This window comes from Phocoena phocoena, chromosome 14 (assembly GCF_963924675.1).
Source record: "Phocoena phocoena chromosome 14, mPhoPho1.1, whole genome shotgun sequence".
Classification (NCBI taxonomy): Eukaryota; Metazoa; Chordata; class Mammalia; order Artiodactyla; family Phocoenidae; genus Phocoena; species Phocoena phocoena.
This window is the reverse complement of record NC_089232.1, coordinates 39,048,796-39,072,668: the sequence shown is the minus strand read 5'-3', so window position 1 is coordinate 39,072,668 and position 23,873 is coordinate 39,048,796. Positions and strand designations below refer to the sequence as shown.

The window sequence follows — 23,873 nt, the reverse complement described above, 5'->3', positions numbered from 1 at the left end:
AAGTGACAGGTTTTGGCCATTAAGGTAGAAGGAAAAAACTGTGTCAATCCAAGTGCCCTGTTAAATATCATAGCTCGATGTTGATGAGTTTCAGTAACTTCCACTTAGCTTTCCAAAATCTAAAATAAGACCTCCAAGCAGCCCCACTAGCTGGGGCAGGGAAAAAGGCTGCACTAATCTGATGAAAGAGAAAAGGTACTCATTTTATTCCACTTGTCCTTGGAGGCTAGAGGGAACATATCTGATGTTTAGCAAAGTCAGGACATGGCTGATGGGCTCAGTGGCTCTTGTGTGAGGAATCAAGGAATCTCAGGTTAGGAATCGAGGGCTCAGAAAGGGAGGCAGTGTGATGCTGGTTACATTGTATTTTGGTCATGAATCTTGGATTGCAAGAGACATAAACACCACTCAAACCAGCTTAAGCCAAAATGTTATATTAGCATTGGCTCATATAACTGAAAGCCCCACTTCCAGTCCACACTGAAAATCAAGGCTTCAAGCATGATTAGACCAAGCAGAGTCATGTACAATTTGTCTCTCTCCATACACCTCTCTCAGCCCTATTCTGTTCTGTGCCGATAGTTTCTGCAAATGTCTTGACATTGAGACTAACCGAGCTGGTTAGGTCACATGTTGACCCTTGAACTGTAGACTGTTCTGATCAGCCAGGCCTGGGTCCTGTGCTCATTCCTGATTTCCAAGTTCAGGCAGCTGTGACTTGTGGGTGCTCTGAATGTTCTCATCTTGATCCTGCAATTCAGGGATCATACTTTGTCAGAGGAGCTCACCAGATCACATGGATCAAGGCCTTAGGGAGGTGGCTGGGGATTTACATGCACCCTGGACCCATCTGGAGCACAAATTGCTGTGGAATCTGTTGCCAGGAGTCCATATCCTCTGGCCACCACCCCAAAGGAGACTGAAGGCAGGAGGGGGAGGCATGTCTGTGGCTGGAGCTGAACGGGACAAGGGTTTGGGATGCAGGCAGGTGACATGGTGTGTCACTGAGCGAAATCAAGAAGGAAGGAAGGCCAGTGGGTGGTGATGACATCGTGGAAGACGGGTCCAAGAACCAAGTCTTGGAGGATTTAGAGGTGGGGACACGTAAAGGGCTGAGGTTGAGGTAGGGGGAGGACAATTACAGTGGGGAAACAAACTGAGCAAATGGATGGAGGTTGAAACAGATCTCTATGTGCTGGGTGTCTTGTTTCTCCCGTTCCTGCCTTGTACCAGGCCACTTTACAGATGAGTTACCCTTCGTTTTTTGCACAAATAACTTTTTTTAATTGTGATAAAATATATGCAACACAAAATTTACCATTTTAACCATTTTTCAGTGTACAGTTCAGTGGCATTAAGTACATTCACATTGCTGTGTAACCATCACCACCATCCATCTCCAGAACTCTTTCACCATTCCAAACTGAAACTCTATATCCATTAAACAATAACTCACCATTTCCCCCTTGCCCCAGCACCTCGTAACCACTACTCTATTTTCTGTATCTATGAATTTGACTATTCTAGGAATGTGATATAAGTGGACTCATGCAATATGTGTCCTTTTGTATCTAGCTTACTTCACTTAGCATAATGCCTTCACCTGTTCATCCACATGTAGTGTACCAAAATTTCATTCCTTTTTAAGGCTGTACAGCGTTCCATTGTATGTGTATGCCACATTTTGTTTATCCACTTACCTGTCAATGCATACTTTGGTTGTTTCTACCTTTTGGGTATTGTGAATAATCCTGCTATGAACATGGGTGTACTGTTAGGGTCCCTGCTTTTACTTCATTTGTGTATATACTCAGAAGTGGAATTGCTGGATCATATGGAATTCTGTGTTTAATTTTTTGAAGAACTGACATACTGTTTTCCACGGTGACTGCAGCATTTTACATTTGCAACAGCAATGCACAAGAGTTCCAATTTCTCCACATCCTTACCAACACTTGGTTTTGTTTTTTAATAATAGCCTTTTAATGGGGTGTGAGGTGATATCTCATTGTGATTTTGATTAGCTCCTTAATGATTAGTGATGTTGCATCTTTTCATGTACTTGTTGACCATTAGTATATCTTCTTTGGAGAAACACCTAATCAAGTCCTTTGCCCATATATGAATTGGATTTTGTTGTTGTTGAGTTATAGGAGTTCTGTATATATTCTGGATACTAATCTGTTATCAAATATATGATTTGCAAATATTTTCTCACCATTGGGTATGATATTAGCTGTGGGTTTTCTATATATGGCCTTTACTATGTTGGGGTCATTTCCTTCTATTCCTACTTTGTTGAGTGTTTTATCATGAAAGGATGGTAAATTTTGGTGAATGCCTTTCCTTCATCGAGATGATCATTTCCTCCCCTTCATTCCATTAATGAAGTGTATTAATGTGGTGTATTATGTTGATTTTTGTATGTTGAACTATCTTTGCATTCTAAGAATAAGTCCCACTTGGTCATGGTGTATAATCCTTTTAATATTCTGCTGCTAAATTCAGTTTGCTATTACTTTGTTGGGGATTTTTGCTTCAATATTCATGAGAGATATTGGTCTTTAGGCTTTTTTTTTTTTTCTTTTTTGTGGTATCTTTGCCTGGCTTTGGTATCAAGGTAATGCTGGCCTTAGAGAATGAGTTAGGAAGTATTCCTTTTTCTTCAAGTTTTTTGGATTAGTTTGAGAAACATTGATGTTTGTTCTTCTTTAAATGTTTGATAGTTTTCCTCAGTGAAACCATCTGGTCCAGGACTTTTCTTTGTTGGGAGGTTGTTTGTTTGTTGATTCAGCCTGCTTATTATAGTTCTATTCAGATGTTCTATTTCTTCATGATTCAGCCTTGGTAGGTTTTTTGTTTCTAGGAATTTTTCCATTTCATCTAGGTTATTCAGTTTGTTAGCATACAATTGTTCATAATACTCTCTTAGAATATTTTTTATTTCTGTAGAATTGGTAGTAATGTTCCACTACCAATAACCTTTGAGCACATGCCTTCTGTGTGTAAGGCACACTGTGTTAGGTTCTGTAGACCTATCTCTGAGTAAGATTCCATGGCATCACAAAGTTTACAGTCCAATGCATTTAAAATGTGATTTAGAGACCAAAGTTTGGTAACCTTCCAGTTTTCAGAATTTGTATTAACTATACTCTAATTATATTAACTATACATATTCAGAATTATGTTAACTAACAATTTAGGATATCTGTTCGCAAGCCGCATTCAGTGAAAGAAAGCCCTAACGATGCAGTCTTACCAGCCCTTACTTTTTGCTACTACTGTATTCTTGCCAAAGGTCCCTGGTCTCAGAATATGTGTTATGTGCAGCGAACAATCTTGGAGACAGAGCCAACCAGCAAGAGTGCACTCTAGTCCCGCATTACTCTTTGCACCACACACACTCAAATTTAGGCACGGGGATGAAAAATTATACCTTTTTATTCAGGTATAATATCCACACCATAGTGCACATGAAGTGCACTAATCTTAAGCACACAGTCCAATGGGTTTTTATGTATATTTGGACCTGTGTAACCACCAGTAGGTAGATATAAAATATTACCATTGTGCGTTACTAGAATACATGAGACATGAGAAGATTGGGGCTCTTAAAATCTCGGTCTGGCAGCAGCGTAGTGTAAGGAGGGTGAGACAGGCTCTGAGTCTTCATCTGGGAGCTTTAGCTGGAGGAAGCCTCCAAAAATTCTGCAAAAATTCACATTCATATGTTCACATATTCTGCAAAATCAGCTTTGGCCTGAGCCCTCCAACAAACTCTACACACACACACACACACACACACACACACACACACACACACACATTCATTCAACATTTATGGAATTTGCAGGTTCAGACTTGGTGGAGAATTCAAAGATAAAGAAATCAATGTCCCTGCCCCTCTAGAGAAGAGCCAGTGTCACGGCAGCCCAAAAACCCCCAGGGCTCACCTTCAGACTTTTTCAGACATGGTTGGCAGCAGCTGCCATACTCCTTATATCCTCCTGTTCTCAGAAAATCCTAGCACTACTCTCCCCGTCCTTGTCATGGGCATCACTTACTCACCTGAAGTTAGGTCAGGCGGGGGGTCATCTTTACTCTGATCTTCTTATTCTACTCCTGCTTCTTCAGCTCTGGCCTCCAGAGCTGCCACCTTTTTTGTACGTCCAGGAATTACGTCCGATGATGTGGGATCTGAAGGACGTGGGTTAGTTAGCCTGGAGAGAACACCATTATGAAGTAAGTCGATTACTGACCACGGGCTGTGGAGAGGAATTATATAAGAAGGAAGTGGACTGATTGTTCATGGTCTGTGAAAGAAACAGTAACATAGGCTCAGGTTAAGAAAGGAGAGATGGTATTTCGAGTGTAGGAAGAAAATCCTTATCCAAAGCCACTCCAGACCTCGCAGAGGGGAGGACAGATAGACTGCCGCCCAGGGGGGAGTTTCGTGGTTCTTCTGACTTCAGGTGATGGGTGGGGTTGGCCTGGTGCTCTGATCCCTCTAACTCAACGGTTCCATGATTCTATGATGTCACTGCAGAAGGAAGAATGGGGAGCTGGGCTCGGCTCCAGCTGCTCCAATTCCTCTGTCGTCTGAATTCTGATAGTTTTGGGGTGAGGGGAGGTGGGCCGAGTCCCACGTGCCCCAGCTCAGTCTCCCCTCTAGCCACCTCAGCCCCTACCACGTTTGCGGAGAGAAATTAACCCGTGTGAGTCCACACCACCAAAGCAAGCAGAGCATATCTGATGAAGCGGATCCAAAGAACAACAATGAAAGCACCCTTTTATTCTTCTGTTTCCAGAAAATTTAAAGAACAAGAGAACTACATTCAAACTGAGCTGGAAAAGCATATCTGGATGATCTGTGACTGTGAGAGTGGATGAGTCTTCTAGCTAACCCTATGAGCTTTGAAACCACAGCATTCACTTTCTTCGTCATCCTTCTAATTTGCCTCAGTTGCATCTTCTTTTTATTGGTGGTTTTTTTTAATATAAATGGTATAAATCCATGCTGATAAATTGGGATCAGATTTAAAGTCACTCTAGTAAATGTATCTAGAAATAATATAAAACAATTTAAAATGCAGCAAATAATAAGGCTGTAGCTGTCTGTTTTTCCTATTTCAGGGTTTTAGAAATGCTAATTTCCTGTTTAAAAGTGAAGTTCCTTTCCAAGCCTTAACATCAAGACCATTCTTTCTTTTCCAAATTTTTTCATTTTTGATTTCAGTTCCCAAAGCAGGACAGATGAAGAGACAGAAAAAGGTCCTTGTATAGATGCTAATGGAGGTGAAGATTGTACAGCTGCTAATACAGAGATGAACAATTCAGGAGACAAAGAAGAGTAGGTCTGCATCTTAGACTGTGGTAGAACGCCATTTTTGTGTGTGATAATGGTGGCTAAGATGTATGAATTTTAAAAACCTTCGGGCTTCCCTGATGGCTCAGTGGTTGAGAATCTGCCCGCTAATGCAGGGGACACGGGTTCGAGCCCTGGTCTGGGAAGATCCCACATGCCGCGGAGCAACTAGGCCCATGAGCCACAACTACTGAGCCTGCGCATCTGGAGCCTGTGCTCCGCAGCGGGAGAGGCCACAACAGGGAGAGGCCCATGCACCGCGATGAAGAGTGGCCCCCACTTGCCACAACTAGAGAAAGCCCTCGCACAGAAACGAAGACCCAACACAGCCAAAAATAAAAATAAATAAATTTAAAAAAACCAAAAAAAAACAAGAACCTTGCTGATTGATTTTCTACGACTCTTGTACCCACGAGGCCTGGCATTCTTGTCCAGAGACAGAGTAAAGCAGTGGTGGACACACCCTTAGGAAATGGAGAGGATGTGAAAGATGAAGAGGAGGACAAAATAAAAGAGAAGCAAAGGGCTGAGAATGCTGGAGAAAATGGTCAAGAGGTGATGGGCTTTTCTACTCTTAAGGGGCATTTAGAGTTTGATTGAAGAAGAGGTAAATTCCTTGGCTAGGTATAATGAAGGATGGTCTTGTCTGTAACTTAGGTTTGTATCTGGAAGGAGTGCAATGTTCACAGTCATCTAAAACATTCTTCTTAGCTTATTGCTTCATTTTGTTAAGTCAGTTACACACGCCATGCCTGGACACTTGTTCCATCGTCATTCTTACATTTGTGGTTTTCTTAATAACTCCCCTTCATTTTGCTTTACTCAGAATCCTAAGATGTTAGAGCTGGAAGAGGCCTTGGAGATCATTTGGGGATCCAACGCTCTCATGTTACAAATGAGAAAATAAGATGCATTGTTCAAAGTCACTTCTCCGCCATGGCTGAGCTCAGGACCAGACCCCAAACACCTGTTCTACTTCCAGGCTCCTTCTACAACAGCCTGTAAACATTGCCAGGGCATTCTTGAGCTCCATGTTTGGGGCTCCCTAATAAGAACAACTCACGTGCCCTCCCAACATAAGACTCATGGCCAGTTGGAGACCGAATGATGGTCCAGGTGGCTCTTGGGTTTGACTGCTTTGTAGAGAGAATAACACATGTCACCAACGGCTATTTGAATATAGCAATGTGTGCTTTTATAACCATAGAAATATGAAAATTAGATCATGATGGATTACTACTGCTTTCCTATATCATTTAGAAATCCTTTTTCTGTTTCTCACTAACAAGGTACATATAACCTATATTTTTAAAAGCAGGGCTCTTGCATTCATAAATTGATCATTTATACTATTCCATTCTCTTACAGAATGACTATTTGCAAAAACCACCCATACCTGTCACTGGAAGTCCTTCAGTTGTTGATAACCATAAAAGACCTTTAAAAGGAGTGACATTTTCTAGGGAGGTAATTGTTGTGGACCTTGGAAAGGACAATCCTATAGCTCGAAGCTATACTCGATTACATAAAGAGAGAAAATGAAGCTCAAAAAAGGCTGAGAGTGAAAGAGATGCAGCCTTAGACTAACAATGAAATGGCTGGGGGTACAAAATCATGTGGAAAGAGCAAAATAATGGGGAATTAAGTAAATACAGATAGTATTTCACCTTTTTGCAAAAGAGGTGGAGTATGTGCAAAATTCTATAAGTAGAATACCCAGAGCTTGAATACAGATTTTTTTTAAAAACTCAAATCTGAGCTCAAGAAATTGATTGTATTGTGTCCTTAAAACTTTGTCTACTCAAACACTGTTCTAACATGTGAATAAAGTTATTTGTGTTTGTGCAGATGTCTTTTAGGTAAATAATATTCAAGGGGGACTTTGGAAACAGCACAGGTTCTTGATGCTTTGATCACAGACATTTATGACCAAATAACATTACTGCTATCATCATGGAAACTTTCATGTAGCTTCTCCTACTATATAATTCCCTTTGAATTCAGTCCTGAAACCTTTCTTGTCCTGACAACTGCTTTTTAAGATCGATACCAAAACAACTACCATCAACCGACAGAATATCCTGTTACTTAGGCAAATCCTGAGATTATACTATTCTTGATTTCAGTAGTTTAAAATTTCCTTTTCATATGTGGAATATGACAGTACAGACCAGTACAACATCATCCAAACCATTGCAGTAAACATCTGTAAGATACGTAAGGGGCTATGAGAGAGGTAAAAAGCAGAAAACATAGCATTTGATTCAGGGGCCTAGCGCATTGTCATGTATACGGCATACGCTTAATAAATATTTATTGAGTGATTGGGAGAATAAGTGATAAAATAATTTAGAATGTGTGATTAATGCTAAATGGGGAGTATTGACACCCTTTGATGGGGAGAAGTCCCTGTGGTCTGGGACCATTCCACTGTGGGGAGGAGAAGGGACTTAATGGAATGGAAAGATTGTCCAGTACAAGCAGAGGGAAGAGTGTATTTCCAATGGCGACAGGCACAAGCCAAGGCAAAGAGGTGAGAAAGCGTATTGAGTTTGGTGGGCACCAGTTAGCTGGAGCCAGGCTGGCATTGAGGAGAGTTGAAAGGTAACAGCAAAGTGTAGTGAGGGGTCAGAGTAAGGTAACCCTGAGGATCCCAGACTAGAGGTATAGGGTGGAGAATGGAGTAAAGCAGTGTGCACTGGGGGAGGGAGGGGGTCTACAGAAGTATTCATTCAGAGCCTGTGAGTTGTCTACAGGCACTTAAAAATATTGATCTTTCACCTGATAGTAACATTAAATTTTTAAAAAATTTTTAATTGTAAACTACACAGAAATTTTTTTTGAATTTTATTTATTTTTTATACAGCAGGTTCTTATTAGTTATCTATTTTATACATATTAGTGTATACATGTCAATCCCAACCTCCCAATTCATCCCATCCCCACCCCCACCCCACACCCCGCTTTCCCCACTTTGTGTCCATACGTTTGTTCTCTACATCTGTGTCTCCATTTCTGCCCTGCAAACTGGTTCATCTGTACCATTTTTCTAGGTTCCACATATATGCGTTAATATACGATATTTGTTTTTCTCTTTCTGACTTCACTCTGTATGACAGTTTCTAGATCCATCCCTGTCTCTACAAATGACCCAATTTTGTTCCGTTTTATGGCTGAGTAATATTCCATTGTATATATGTGCCACATCTTCTATATCCATTCATCTGTCGATGGGCATTTAGGTTGCTTCCATGACCTGGCTATTGTCAATAGTGCTGCAATGAACATTGGGGTGCATGTATCTTTTTGAGTTATGGTTTTCTCTGGGTATATGCCCAGTAGTGGGATTGCTGGGTCATATGGTAATTCTATTTTTAGTTTTTTAAGGAACCTGCATACTGTTCTCCATAGTGGCTGTATCAATTTACATTCCCACCAACAGTGCAAGAGGGTTCCCTTTCCTCCACACCCTCTCCAGCATGTGTTGTTTGTGGATTTTCTGATGATGCCCATTCTAACTGGTGTGAGGTGATACCTCATTGGAGTTTTTTTATAAATTTATTTATTTATTTAATTTTGGGTGTGTTGGGTCTTCGTTTCTGTGCGAGGGCTTTCTCTAGTTGCGGCTAGTGGGGGCCACTCTTCATCGTGGTGCGCGGGCCTCTCTTGTTGCAGAGCACAGGCTCCAGATGCACAGGCTCAGTAATTGTGGCTCACGGGCCTAGTCGCTCCACGGCATGTGGGATCCTCCCAGACCAGGGCTCGAACCCGCGTCCCCTGCATTGGCAGGCCGACTCTCAACCACTGCGCCACCAGGGAAGCCCCTCATTGGAGTTTTGATTTGCATTTCTCTAATAATTAGTGATGTTGAGCAGCTTTTCATGTGCTTTTTGGCCATCTGTATGTCTTCTTTGGAGAAATGTCTATTTAGGTCTTCTGCCCATTTTTTAATTGGGTTGTTTGTTTTTTCAATATTGAGCTGCATGAGCTGTTTATATATTTTGGAGATTAATCCTTTGTCCATAATACACAGAAAATTTACCATCTTAACCATCTTAAATGCACAGTTAAGTAATATTAAGTACACTCCCATTGTATAGCTATCACATCCATCCACAGAGCTCTTCATTTTGCAAAACTCTAACTCTGTACCCATTAAACATGAACTCCTCATTCCCCACCACCCCAGCCCCTGGTAACCACCAATGTACTTTCTATCTCTACGAATTTGACTAAGCACCTCATACAAGTGGAATCACAGTATTTGTCCTTTTGTGACCAGCTTCTTTCACCCAGCATAATGTCCTCAAGTTTTATCCATGTGTCAGTTTCCTTCCTTTTATTGCCTGAATAATATTCCATGTGTATGCATATCCCACATTTTGTTTATTCATTTGTTTATTCATTTATCTTTTGATGGACACTTGTATTGCTTCACCTTTTGTCTATTGTGAATAATGTTGCTCTGAATATTTAAAATTCTAAGAAATTTCAGACATAGCTAGATGACCATTTATAGCTGAGTATTCCCATATGATGTCATGGTTTCATTGCCTGTATATAAGTCCATATTTATAAAACCAAGTTACTTTGTCATTAACAAGAAAAGAGTAGAGAAGGAATGAATCCATAAATGATGCATCTATGTCAAAGTGAAGGCCAATTTCCTGACTGACTGTACTAGCTGAGGTTTTGTAAAACTTCCAGTAGAAGAAAATAGTGGGAAAATTGGCTATCAGTGCCCATGATAGTACAGGCACATGGAATTCCAGAAGAGCCAATCCATGGTGCCACAACTACGGGGTGAATCAAATTAACTAAATGTTAATTTGAATTTTATTAGTTTTATACTTTTGTTTGTATTTTATTTGTAAATTTGTTTTGAGTTTAGAATTGAATGAGAGCTCTAAGAATGAGTTGATGTCCAGTTTTATGTTTCTACATGGTTTAAAGTAACACTGTATAAGAAACAATTTAAGGCAGTTAAGGTAGGGGGTGTCCCCGAGAACTCTTCTACAGGATTAGGTTATTGATGAGTAGCAACTTGGAGGTGAATGCATGTTACTCTAGTGACAATTCAGGGTTGAAGGATGAGGGTCTGGAATAGGGAGGTGGCAGAACACCAGGAGTAAAGAATGTCAATTTCTGGCTAGATATGGGAAAAACGAGAGGACACAAAAGTGACTCCTGAGTTTGGATATCTGACTGTCAGAGATAGGAATGTCCAGAGAGGTGACTAGTTGAAGGAATAGCTCTGCCAAATTTGAGGTGTCCACCAGAAATTCAACTGAAGATACCCAGGGGGCAGCAAAGCGGTAGGACTCCCCGTTTCCATCTGCTAAGCTATGGCTCCAGTTAAAAGCTGAGCTTTCCTTCTCAATGCCCATTGGTGTTTCTCTTGTAAAAGTGGGATCAAACTCATCACCTTTCCTCTTTAATTAGCTGTGGACTCAGGGACCTTCTTCAAATGATTACCCAAGCAAGACGTATCACCCAAAAGCCAAAAGGGAAAAAGCTTGGTAAATTAGGGTATTTTTACAAAAACTTCTGTTTAGGAAAAAATAAAGTCAAAAGACAAACAGCAAACTGGGAAAGCCTATTTAAAAAAAAAAGTTTTATATTTAAATCATTTCAAATTTACAGAAAAGTTGCAAGAGTAGTACAAAGAACTGTATGCTTTCACTCAGATTCCCCAGTTAACAGTTTAACACATTTGTTTTATCATTCTCTCTCTCCATAAAATTCATGCTTAAAGCATTTGAGAGTAAGATGCAAATATACTATATCAGTCAGCCTTAGCACTTCAGCATATATTTCCTACAAACTGGGACATGCACATAACCAAGGCCATCCATCAATTAACGTTGATACACTATTGCCATCTAATTGACAGGCCTCATTCAAAATTTGCTGGTTGTCCCAGTTATATTCTTTATAGGTCAAGGATCCAGTTCAGGATAATGCTTTCTGTTTAGCTGTCATGTCTCTTTAGTCTCTTCAATTTGGACCAGTTCCTCAGACTTTCCTTGACTTTTCTGACCTTGACATTTTTTTTTTTTTTTTTTTGCGGTACGCGGGCCTCTCACTGTTGTGGCCTCTCCCGTTGCGGAGCACAGGCTCCGGACGCGCAGGCTCAGCGGCCATGGCTCACGGGCCCAGCCGCTCCGCAGCTTGTGGGATCTTCCCAGACTGGGGCACGAACCCGCGTCCCCTGCATCGGCAGGCGGACTCTCAACCACTGCGCCACCAGAGAAGCCCCTGACTTTGACACTTTTGAAGATTACAGATCAGTTACTTTGTAGCATTTACCTCATTGTTGGGTTTGCCCGATGTTTCTTTCTTTCTTTTTTATAAAGACTTTATTTTTTAAAATAAATTTGTTTTTGGCTGCATTGGGTCTTCATTGCTGCGTGCGTGGGCTTTCTCTAGTTGCGGTGAGCGGGGGTTACTCTTCGTGTGGTGCGCAGGCTTCTCATTGCGGTGGCTTCTCTCGCTGCACAGCGCGGGCTCTAGAGTGCAGGGTCAGTAGTCGTGGCGCAGGGGCTTAGTTGCTCCACGGCATTTGGGATCTTCCCGGACCAGAGATCGAACCCGTGTCCCCTGCATTGGCAGGCGGATTTTTTTTTTTTTTTTTTAATGTATGTATGTATGTATGTATTTATTTTTGGCTGTGTAGGGTCTTCGTTGCTGCGCACAGGCTTTTTCTAGTTGCGGCGAGTGGGGGCTGCTCTTCGTTGCAGTGCGCGGGCTTCTCATTGCAGTGGCTTCTCTTGTTGCAGAGCTCGGGCTCTAGGCGTGGGCATCAGTAGTTGTGGCACGTGGGCTCAGTAGTTGTGGCTCGCGGGCTCTAGAACGCAGGCTCAGCACAGGCTTAGTTGTTCTGCGGCATGTGGGATCTTTCCAGACCAGGGCTTGAACCCATGTCCTCTGCATTGGCAGGCGGATTCCTAACCACTGTGCCACCAGGGAAGTCTGCCTGATGTTTCTTTATGATTAGGTTCAGGTCATATATCTTTGGCAGGAATATTCCATAGGTGATCCTGTGATCTCAGTGCATCATATCAGGAGGCATGTGCTGTCATATGTATTGATGTAATTTCACTTTTACCACTAGGTTGAGATGGTGTTCGTCAGATTTCTCCCCGTCAAGTTAATAAGTAGTTTTTACTTATTAATGAACAATATTAGTTGGAAGTCTACTGAAAGGAAGGCTCTCCCTTCTCTCCTAATTCATTCATTCATTCTTTCAATATATCAGTATGAACTTTTAGATTCCTGTTTTATTCAGTGGGTTGTAATCCTTTACAATCATTATTTATTTGGATGCTCATATGTTCCCAGATATGGCCAGTGGGGACCCCTTCAAGTTGGCTCTTGGTCCTTTAGACATACTTAAGCACCTTGCTATACAAGATGTTCCAAGCTCATCTTGTACTTTGCCCCAGACCCTGAATCCGCTATTTCTTTAAGGGAGACTGGTATTCCGAAAACAAGATCTGCACACTAGGTATGCTCATTACCCCTGAGTTATCATTGTTTCTAGACTCTCTCAGTGAACAGAGGTAGGAAATATATGTATGTACAAACACATAATACACATATATGCAGACATATAATATGTATTAATTATCTATTGCTATGTAACAAATTACCCTCAGTGACTTAAGTAATTAATAATTCTGTATTGTCTCTCATGGTTTATGAGGCCAGGAACTCAAAGTGGGTACAGTGGGGAATGACTTTCTCTGCGCCATGATGTTTGGGTCCCTGGGGCTGCAGTCCTCCAAAGGTTGTTCATTCACATATGTGGCAGCTGCTGCTGGCTGTCAGCTCAGGAGCTGTCACTGGAACACCTATGTATGGCCTGTCCATGGGACCCTGGCTTCCTCACAAGTTGGTGACTGTGTTCCAAAGTCAAGCAGAGAGAGAGAGAGAGAGAGAGAGAGAAGGTGAATGCCGTATCCTTTTCATGACCTAGTATTGGAGGTCACCTAGGCATTAAGTTCAGCCCACATTCAAGGGCAAGGAGATTATACTCTACCTTTGAATGGAAGAGAATAAAAGAAAAACCCACCAAAATGTGGACCTACTTTATTTATTTATTTAATTTATTTTTGACTGTGTTGGGTCTTTGTTGCTGTGCAAGGGCTTTCTCTAGTTGCAGCGAGCGGGGGCTACTCTTTGTTGAGGTGAGCGGGCTTCTCACTGCGGTGACTTCTCTTGTTTCAGAGCACGGGCTCTAGGTGCGCAGTCTTCAGTAGTTGTGGCTCGCGGGCTCTAGAGTGCGGGCTCAGTCGTTGTGGTGCATGGGCTTAGTTGCTACCCAGCATGTGAGCTCTTGCTGGGCCAGGGCTTGAACCTGTGCCCCCTCCATTGGCAGGCGGATTCTTAACCACTGAGCCACCAGGGAAGCCCTGGATCTACTTTAAAAACACCAAAATATCAATATCTATAGCTATCTATCCTTACGAAAGATCATGAGCTTATACCAATACTTCCAATTCCAATCCAGCAAGGTCTACTCTAGCTACACCTGCTCCATAATTTCCTTCTCCAGTAGTGAGAAACCTGGTTCCCATTATGCTCCATTCATTTATGCATTTTATCAATCCCACTGTATGTCACTATTCCACCAAACACAGGGCCACATATCCTTGGCTCCAGCACCATTGATTTTGGTGATTATTATGCTGGAAAAGCCTATTTTTTAATAAAATTAAAAAATTTTTTATTTTATATTGGGGTATAGTTGATTTACAATGTTGTGTTAGTTTCAGGTATAGAACAAAGTGATTCAGCTATACATATACATATATCCATTCTTTTTCAGATTTTTTCCCATGTAGGTTTTACAGAATATCGAGTAGAGTTTCCTGTGCCATACAGTAGGCCCCTGTTGATTATCTATTTTATATATAGTAGTGTGTATATGTTAATCCCAAACTCCTAATTTATCCCTTCCCTCCACCTTTCCCCTTTGGTAACCATAAGTTCGTTTTCAAAGTCTTGAGTCTGTTTCTGTTTTGTAAGTAAATTCATTTGTGTCATCTTTTTATTTTTTTTAATATTTATTTATTTGGCGGTGCCAGGTCTTAGTTGCGGCACGCGGGATCTTTGTTGCCATGTGCGGGATCTTTAGTTGTGGCATGCAGGATCTTTTGTTGCGGCATGCAGGATATTTTGTTGTGGCATGCAGGATATTTTAGTTGCAGCATGTGGGATCTAGTTCCCCAATCAGGGATCGAACCCGGGCCCCCTGCGTTGGGAGTGCGGAGTCTTAACCACTGGACCACCAGGGAAGTCCCTGTATCATCTTTTATGATTCCATATATGTGATGTCATATGATATTTATGTTTGTGTGACTTCACTTAGCATGATAATCTCTAGGTTCATCCATGTTGCTGCAAATGGCATTATTTCACTCTTTTTTAAGCCTGAGTAATACTGCATTGTATATATGTACCACATCTTCTTTATCCATTCATCTGTTGATGGACATTTAGGTGGCTTCCATGTCTTGGCTATTGTGAATAGTGCTGCAATGAACATAGGGGTGCATGTATTTTCTCGAATTATGTTTTTTTCCAGATATGTGTTCAGGAGTGGGATTGCTGGATCATATGGTAGTTCTATTTTTAGTTTTTTAAGGAACCTCCATACAGTCCTGCATAGTGGTTGTACCAATTTTCATTCCCACCAACAGTGTAGGAGGGTTCCCTTTTCTCCACACCCTCTCCAGCATTTATTGTTTGTAGACTTTTTATGATGGCCATTCTGACCAATGTGAGGTGATACCTTACTGTAGTTTTGATTTGCATTTCTCTAATAATTAGTGATGTTGAGCATCTTTTCATGTGCTTTTTGGCCATCTGTATGTCTTTGGAGAAATGTCTATTTGGATCTTCTGCCCATTTTTTTTTTCTGCCCATTTTTTGATTGGATTTTTTTTTTTGATATTGAGCTGTATGGGCTGTTGGTATATTGTGGAGATTAATTCCTGTTTGTTGCTTCGTTTGCTAATATTTTCTCCCATTCTGTGGGTTGTCTTTTTGTTTTGCTTATGGTTTCCTTTGCTATTCAAAAGCTTTTAAGTTTAATTAGGTCCCATTTGTTTAGTTTTGTTTTTATTTTCATTACTCTAGGAGGTGGATCTGAACAGATATTGTTGTGATTTATGGGAAAGAGTGTCTTGCCTTTGTTTTCTGCTAATAGTTTTATAGTATCCGATCTTACGTGTAGGTTTTTAATCCATTTTGAGTTTATTTTTGTGTATGTTGTTAGTGTTCTACTTTCATTCTTTTACATCTAGCTGTCCAATTTTCCCAGCACCACTTATTGAAGAGACTGCATTTTCTCCATTGTATATTCTTGTCTCCTTTGCTATAGATTAATTGACCATAGATGCATGGGTTTATTTCTGGGCTTTCTATCCTGTTGCATTGATCTATATTTTTGTTTTTGTGCCAGTACCATACTGTTTTTTTTACTGTAGCTTTGTAGTATAGTCTGAAGTCAGGAAGCTTGATTCCTCCAGCTCTGTTTTTCTTTCTCAGAATTGCTTTGGCCATTTGGGGTCTTTTGTGTTTCCATACACATTTTTAAATTTTTTGTTCTAGTTCTCTGGGAAAGCCTATTTTTAAGAACACTTATTACAAAAGGATGATGTCCATATTTATAAAGAAAATATTAAGAGCACTCAGGGGCATAAGAATTATTTTACCCAAAGGAATAAGAAAAGTATAAATTACTTAATTTTAAAATGGGCAAAGAGGGGAGTTCCCTGGCATTCCAGTGGTTAGGACTCGGTGCTTTCACTGCCAGGGCCCAGTTTCAATCCCTGGTCAGGGAATTAAGATCCTGCAAGCTGCATTGCATGGCCAAAAATAAATAAAATTAAATAGGCAAAGATAATATGTATAGGCAGAAAAATAAATGGCCAGAAATTTTAAATGCTCATCCTGATTTCATAATTAAATTCAAATCAAAACAATAAGGTGTGAATTTTTTAATCTATCAAGCTGTCAAATATTAGAAAGATGGATAACACTGATAAAGGGATGGAGAAAAGCATAAATAGGTGTATAAGTTGGTAAGTCTCTCTGGAAGATAACTGGGCAGTTTCTGTCAATATTAAGCACCTTTTGAGCTAGCAATCCCACTGCCTGGAATTTACTCTATGATACACTTGAAAAACTTTACTAATGTATAAACTTGTTGGCTTTCTCTAGCAAGTTCTCAGAGACAGGCAGCCAGAATGAACAAGAAGATGAGCAGGGTTTTGGCAACCTTATCCTGGAAAGGGCATGCCATGACTTCAGCTGTACTCTATTCATTGGAAACAAATCGCTAGGTCCAGCCCACACTCAAGGGAAGGAGATACACAAGGACATGAAGGCCAAGAAGCAGAGGTTGTTGATGGTCATCCTAGAGGCTGTCTACCAGAGTCTCTGGTCGGTACTGCCTTGGTTGACTGGGCAGTCCTCTCTGGGAGAACTTGACTTCAATAGAGGTCAAGGGCACTGCCAATTGAAGATGCCCTCTGATTTCAGAGCTATTAAAATGTGTGATGTGATTATAATGCTATGATATAATGTACTGGTAGAGGGAAGTGTGACTCTCTGAGAGGTGAAGGAGACATCAAAGAAAGTTTTGCAGAGGAAAATATTAGAGCAGAGTCTTGGTGAAGGAGGCGAGAGAGGAAAGGCAGAGGGTCTTGAAAGTGCAGAGGTACAGATGTGTTGGAGAGCCCCAGAATGTGGCTGCTATACAGGATGCAGGCAGGGAGTCACTGAAGAATGTAAAGCAGAGCTATTATATAATGCTTTTGTTAGAAAGATTGCTATGGAGGCCGTGGAACATAGATTGGAGAGGAAAGGAACTAGTGGGGGCAGGGAGACCATTAGCAAAGACATTGTAAAGAGCCATGCAGTAAAAAGTGAAGACCCAGAGCAAAATAGGGTGGGATGGAATAAAGAAAAAAATGGTTCAAGAAAAACACTGAAGGTAGACTTGATAGGCTGTCAACTGTGAGGGATAAGCAAGGTTGCCTTATTGTACAACTTGTTGTGAAGTGTAGACAGCACCATGGACGGTGCCCCCTTGAGCTATGTGGGGTGGAGCTCTGGAGACAAGGGCAGGGTGGAGCACAGATGAATAGACCATCCAGCCCTTGGATGATAGGTGATGTTGCCCACAGGCCTACAGAGAGAAGCCATGAGGGGAAAAAGAGGAGAAGCAGGCTCAGGGACGTGGCAGTGAGCCAGGACTTGTAAGTTATTCTCCAAATGTCCATTCTACTCGTCTTCCTTTATTAACAACTCCATCCTCTATATTTTATCTGGGAGTGTGTGACTAAGTTATGGCCACTGAGGTGAGCATAGCAGTGATGTCTCAATTTCTGAGTCATGCCCTTGAAAGAAGAGAAGCACACCTGCCTTTTATCTTTCCCTCTTCCTGCAAGTAAGAATAGGGAAGTGGTTGTGAGCCATCTTTGACAAAGCAGATGAGGGTAGCATCTCAGAAATGGCAGAGCAACAACATACAATCTGAAAGCCCCACACACCCAGCTTCCACTGGTCCTAAACCACTAGTGAGAAAGAAATAAACTTCCAACTGGTTTAAGCCACTTTGGGGGATGGGGGATGGGGGATGGGGGTGGGGAGAGTCTTGCTACAGAAGCCTGGTTTGTATCCTATTAGAGAAGCTATGTAAAAGTGGGGTGTAAAGTGACAGAGGAAAATGTACCTCTCAGATCTCCTGGGCAGGATATATAATTGAGGGTCAGCCCTGCTGCTGTTCTCTGAGTCACTGCTGCATTTGTGCCAAGGCTACCCTCAGGGTGCTCCTAACTAATGTCTGAAATGGCAAGGATACCATTACTGCAAGATGCAGGACTCCCTTGACAGGAATATTGCCTCTAGGAGTCGCCTGGCTTGGCTGGTAAATCTAGAAGTGTCAATTGAGGAGTGTTTGGAGTTTGGTGGTAGCTTGTGTTTGGGAGTAAAGGAGACCAGCCAGGGAGGGTGAGGATAAGACAAAAACATTTTTAACTGCTTCCTTCATGCCTGGAACTGTTCTAAGAGCTTTAGTTGTATTAATCCCTTTACCTATGAGGTTGGGTGGCAAACACTGCTGGTTTTCCCCCCAATATCTCTTCTTCCCTTCTTTGGGAACAGAACTTCCAAATGTTGGCTGGGCACATGGCTGACTAGAATAAGGATAATACTTCCCAGCCTTCTTTGCTAGGTGTTGCCATGTGACGTGTTCTGGCCAATAGGATCTAAGCAGAAGTGCTGGGATATGTCTTACAAGTTGAGGATGTACTCTTGGTTTTTCTTCTTCCTTCTGGTTAGAATGTGGTTGTGTTGACTGGAACTGGACCCTAATATGGAAGCCATGTGGTGAGGATTGCTAATGTAAGCTCAGGTCCCTGATGATTGTATATCTTCCATATTCACCATGGACTGCCTATTTTTACATGAAAGGAAAAGGCTATCTTGTATTATTCTGTTACTGCTACTTTGTTACTAGCAGTTGAATCTAATGGTAATACAGATAGGTAGTAATACTATCCCCATTTTACAAAGTACAAAGAGGTGATGAAGTACAAAGAGGTTAGGGAATTTGCCCAAGGTCACTCAGCTGGTAAGTGGCAGAGTCAAGACCTGGATCCAAGCACAGGGCTGCAGAGCCTGCCAGCGTGGTCTGATACTGCTATGGGAGATACAACTCAGAACACATTTCCTTCACATTGGTGTAAAAAGACTCTTCACTCTGGCTTTCACACCTTCCTCAAAATGTCCTCATTTTAGCCTTAGCGCCCATTCCATTTGTGTCCAGCCTACTTCCCCCTAGTTACTTTCCTGACTTTCACATCTTTGCTAATGCTTTTCTTCTTTGGTCTGGACCGACCTCTCCCATTTCTACCTTCAAAGCCCAGTTCTCTCCTTTCATATCTCTTCAACCAACGTCTTCTTTTACTCCTATGAAATGATTCATTCAACCAATATTTTTTCCCCCTATGTATTAGGAATGACACTACTTATATACCATCCTGGGAAGAATCAAGAAAATAGTCACTCAAGTCATTTTGTGTTCTGCAGTTCATATGAGGAGCCCTAGGTGAAAAAGGCTAATAATAGACATGCAAACTGAAGTTAGAGAGTATAAAAGACTTGCTCAATCTACAGCATATGGAAAAGCTAAAGACGGGAAATTCCTGTGCTAAATAGTCCCTAGTGTTATCATATAAACTCATCTATGGGAACCATGATAAAATAAATCCTTTTAATTTCTCCCCTTCTTACCCCTGCCCCCATTCATGCAACCACTATTTATTGAGATCTGCTGTGTGCTAGGCACTGGGGATTCTACAATGCGCAAAAACAGATCAACAGTTAGTTGTAAGCTATCATACTTACCTTTGTGTTTGCTGCAACAGTGGCTTTCAAACACTAAAAAAAAAACCCAAACCAAAACAACAACAAAATCACTCAATATAATCATAACATACCCCACACATGTGATGATTTAAGAAGCAATGTTTACCTTTACCACATGTAATCACTCTAGTATTTAAACTCTATTCTCTTTCATTGAGATAACACTGATGGTGGATGCCTGTTGAACTGTTTTTACAGCCTACTAATAGGTTGGAAAGACAGGTTTGAGAAATATTCTTTCCCTTTTCCATTCAGTTATCCAAACAAACATTTCCTGGTGCCTACTGTGTGCTGGGCACAGCTCAGAGCCCGAGAGCAACACAGGCTCGCAGCGCACTGTGAGCTCTGGCGGGGTGGGGGGCAGGCGTGCATACTGGTGAATCAATATTAATGCAATTAAACTAAACTGAGAGATAGGCATCAGAATTTTAGAAATAGAGTGGTGATTTCAATAAAAGCAGAATCTTAGCCTCTTATAGACCTGTTGTAGTGTGAAACTTGAATCAAAGTCCTGATTCTAGTGCATTGCTAACGAAAGTCAATCCTGGATACAATCTTTTCTTCTGTCACTAGACAGAGAAAGTGTGGTGCAGGTGTGTTTAGAAAAGGTGACAATGATTTGGTCTTACCCTGGTATAGATGGGTTATGGGAAAAAAGACATTCTTACAGCATTTTGCATTTCTTCCCCCAAAGCCTGTCAGTGTCATCACCCTCACTTTGCTGCAGGTGAGATGCCACCTGAAGTTGCCCAACTTGCCACCTCATTCATCTCTTCTCCCTCTCCCCGAATCAAACTGATCAAAACCAAGCTTGCTATAGAAACATCCATCCTTATCCTTTCTCCTTGGGTCTTCCTATCCCAGGATGAGCCCCACCTGCTTTTGGACTCATCTCTTCCCATTGCTTCTGGGGCTTTGCTTTACCACCTGGCCCTCTTTTCACCAGCTAGTCCCCATCAGCATGTGAAAAATTTAAAAGGAAAAGGCAAAATCTCCTTTCACTCCATATCCGTATCCAGCTACTGTCCATTTCTCTTACCCATCCTGTCAAACTTTTTTTTTTTTTTTTGCGGTACGCGGGCCTCTCACTGTTGTGGCCTCTCCCGTCGCGGAGCACAGGCTCCGGACGTGCAGGCTCAGCGGCCCTGCTCACGGGCCCAGCCGCTCCGTGGCATGTGGGATCTTCCCGGACTGGGGCAAGAACCCGTGTCCCCTGCATCGGCAGGCGGACTCTCAACCACTGCGCCACCAGGGAAGCCCCTGTCAAACATTTTGAAAGCATGGTCTCAACTTTCTCACTTCCTCTGTCCACTGTGACCCGGCTTCTGCCCCAGTCGTTCATTGAAACTGCTCCCTGCAAAGGGCCCAATGGCCTTCCTGTCAAATCCAAAGAACAATTTATTTATTATCCTACTTGCCCTCTTCCACATCTAACACTGCTGACCTCTCCCTCCATCCCGACCCTTGGCTTCCATGATCAAATGTCTTCTCTGTTTTCTTCCTCCTTCTTTCGGTTTCCCCTTTCAGGCTCCATTTTTCTGCCCATCCCCTGCATGCTGATCTCCAGGGTTATCACCTAAGCCCTCTGCCAGCCTCTTTTCATTCTAGTCTCTCAAAATGATGGTGACTAAGCAAGGTGCAAGTCCCAGGCTCTGAAAAACACTTCCTCCACTTCACTCCCATATCACGGGTTCCACTTTTAATGCCTCTCAGATCTGTCACCTCCTCTCCACTCTGACAAATATCCCCCTTTCCAGTTTTTATCCCACTCCTGTCCATTGTTCAAATTGTCCTAAGAATGATTTTTCTAAAACACAAGTCCGATCACGTCATTTCTCCATTTAGATCACCTCAGTGGTTTCCTGTTGCCTACAGAACAAAGTCCATGATCCTCAGCAGGGCAAATGAGGCCTTTCATGAGGGGGCAATTTGCCCCCTTGCAGCCTCATCTTCTGTAGCCCCCCTTACATGACTGTTAGAGCCCCCTTGGTGCAGCATGCTTCTCCATGCTTCTGTGCCTGGCACTTGCTGCTCCCCTTTGCTCTCTTGAAGACAAGAGTCCTCACTCTATAAGCCTCCTCTGAGAAGAGAACTACACAAGCACCACACCCCCCTAGGGAGAATTAGGGCACCCTGGATTTACCATGAAGGTGAATTTACACTCGTCTCCTCCACTGCTGCCTGAGCCCCATGTCTTATTTTCGTGATCACTCCAGCATACAGCAGACTTGGACACACAGTAGATGCTCGATAAATGTTGTGGTGTAATTTTTACCCACCCTAGTACTGGATGGTTACAAAAGGCTACAACCCATGCTTTGACCCTGAAGATGTTTTGACTCAATTTCCCCCCCCCCAATTTTTCTTTTGAAGATAATCTCAAACTTACAGAAGAGTTGCAAGAATAGTTCAAGGAACCCTCAGATACACTTCACCTGGATTCACCAGGTGTCAACTTTTGCCACCTTGCTTTATCTGCTTTTCTCTGAGTTAATTGCAGACATCATGACAATTTACCTATAAATATTTCAGCATGTAATCTCGAAAGAACAAGAATGCTCTCGTTTGTAACCAAAGTTTAAGTGCTCAGAAGATTTAACATTGACACAAATTATCCAGTATGCAGTCTGAAATGCAATTAAAATTTCCCCAATTATGTCATTTTAAACTGTTTGTTTTGGATCCAGGAGCTCATTTAGGATCAAGCATTGCATCTATTGCCACCTCTCTTTAGTCTTCTTTTGACATTCATGAAATCTTTATTTTTGTAGCGTTTAGGCCAGATCCATTTTGCAGAATTTCCCTCAATTTGGACTTTTCTGATTGTTTCCTCATGATTAGATTCAGAATAAGCATTTTTGGCAGGAATGCTACTTAGGTGATGGTGTACACATGTCAGTTTGCTCCATTGTTGGTGATGCTGAGTTTGACCATTTGGTTAAGGTGGTTAGTTGCCAGAATTCTCCCTTGTAAAGATTACTTTTCCCTTTTGAATGTAGTTAGTAAGTAAACTGAGCAGGGGTATGTTTGATACACCTCCATATTTCATGATTATCCTCTTCCCCAGCAACATTTTACTCATGGATTTAGAGGTTGTTTTTCAAAAATTTTTTTTTTGTGGTAAAATACACATAAAAAATGTACCATTGTAACCATTATTTGTACAGTTCAGTGGTGTTAAGTTCATTCATAATGCTGTGCTACCATCACCACCCTCCATCTTCAGAATTTGTTTCATCTTGTAAAACTAAAATTCTATACCCACTAAACAATAACTCCCCACTTCCCTCTCCCCGCAGCCCCTGGCAACACTGTTCTGTCCCTCTGATTTTGACTACTCTCAATACTTCATATACCGTGTTTTCTTGTAAGTCTTACCCCAGGTTCCAATGATACATATCTCACTATGTGCTGTTCCATTGGTAATATTCTTTATGAACTGGATAAAATTCACAAGAAAACAGTACCCACTAGTATTGCCCATCCAATTCTTTTCTATCTGATACCTTATGTTAGTTGTCCATGCGTTTGGTGAAGTAAAGTGTAAAAGGTGAAATCAAAATGTCATTTTGTTTGGGGGTCAAAACACTTGGTAAACAGTCTGCTTACAAAACTGTTGTAGCTTTTTGGAAAATGACGTTGGAATGTAGTAGCTCCGGTAAGCAAATGGAGAAAAGTATTCTCTACCAGTTTATTTCATTGAGGAGAACAGACCACAGGCAGAGGACAGTCCATCACAGTGGAACAGAACAGTGAGGTACTTCCAGACTTCCAAAATTCCATACCTGTTCTGCCTGCTAAATAAATATCCACAGACCTGTCAGCAACATTTCCCAAATAGTTGGCGCAAAGTTTTTGCTGAAAGGTGAAAATTCGTTAAAGGAATCATTAATATCCACTTAACTTTTGTAAAATTGAATCGAGCTGCAGTAATATACGTTTGCAATCACATTCTTTTGTCATCTAGAAAGGACTTTTACATGAATAAAATGTAAACATTCCCGAAGTAACTGGGAACTTGGTAGCTCTTGCTACTTGGACAGGTGGTGGAAAGGCGTGAGACTTG

General features: G+C 41.6%; 1 protein-coding gene across 1 annotated transcript; it reads left to right on the top strand.

The window, feature by feature from the left end:
- Window positions 1-4,907: 4,907 nt before the first annotated feature.
- C14H2orf74 (chromosome 14 C2orf74 homolog) lies at window positions 4,908-6,907 on the top strand. The gene is given in 5 exon segments (XM_065890820.1): window positions 4,908-4,994; window positions 4,997-5,004; window positions 5,237-5,350; window positions 5,776-5,920; window positions 6,734-6,907. Coding segments are annotated over 5 exon segments (528 nt in total).
- The last annotated feature ends 16,966 nt before the right edge of the window (window positions 6,908-23,873 follow it).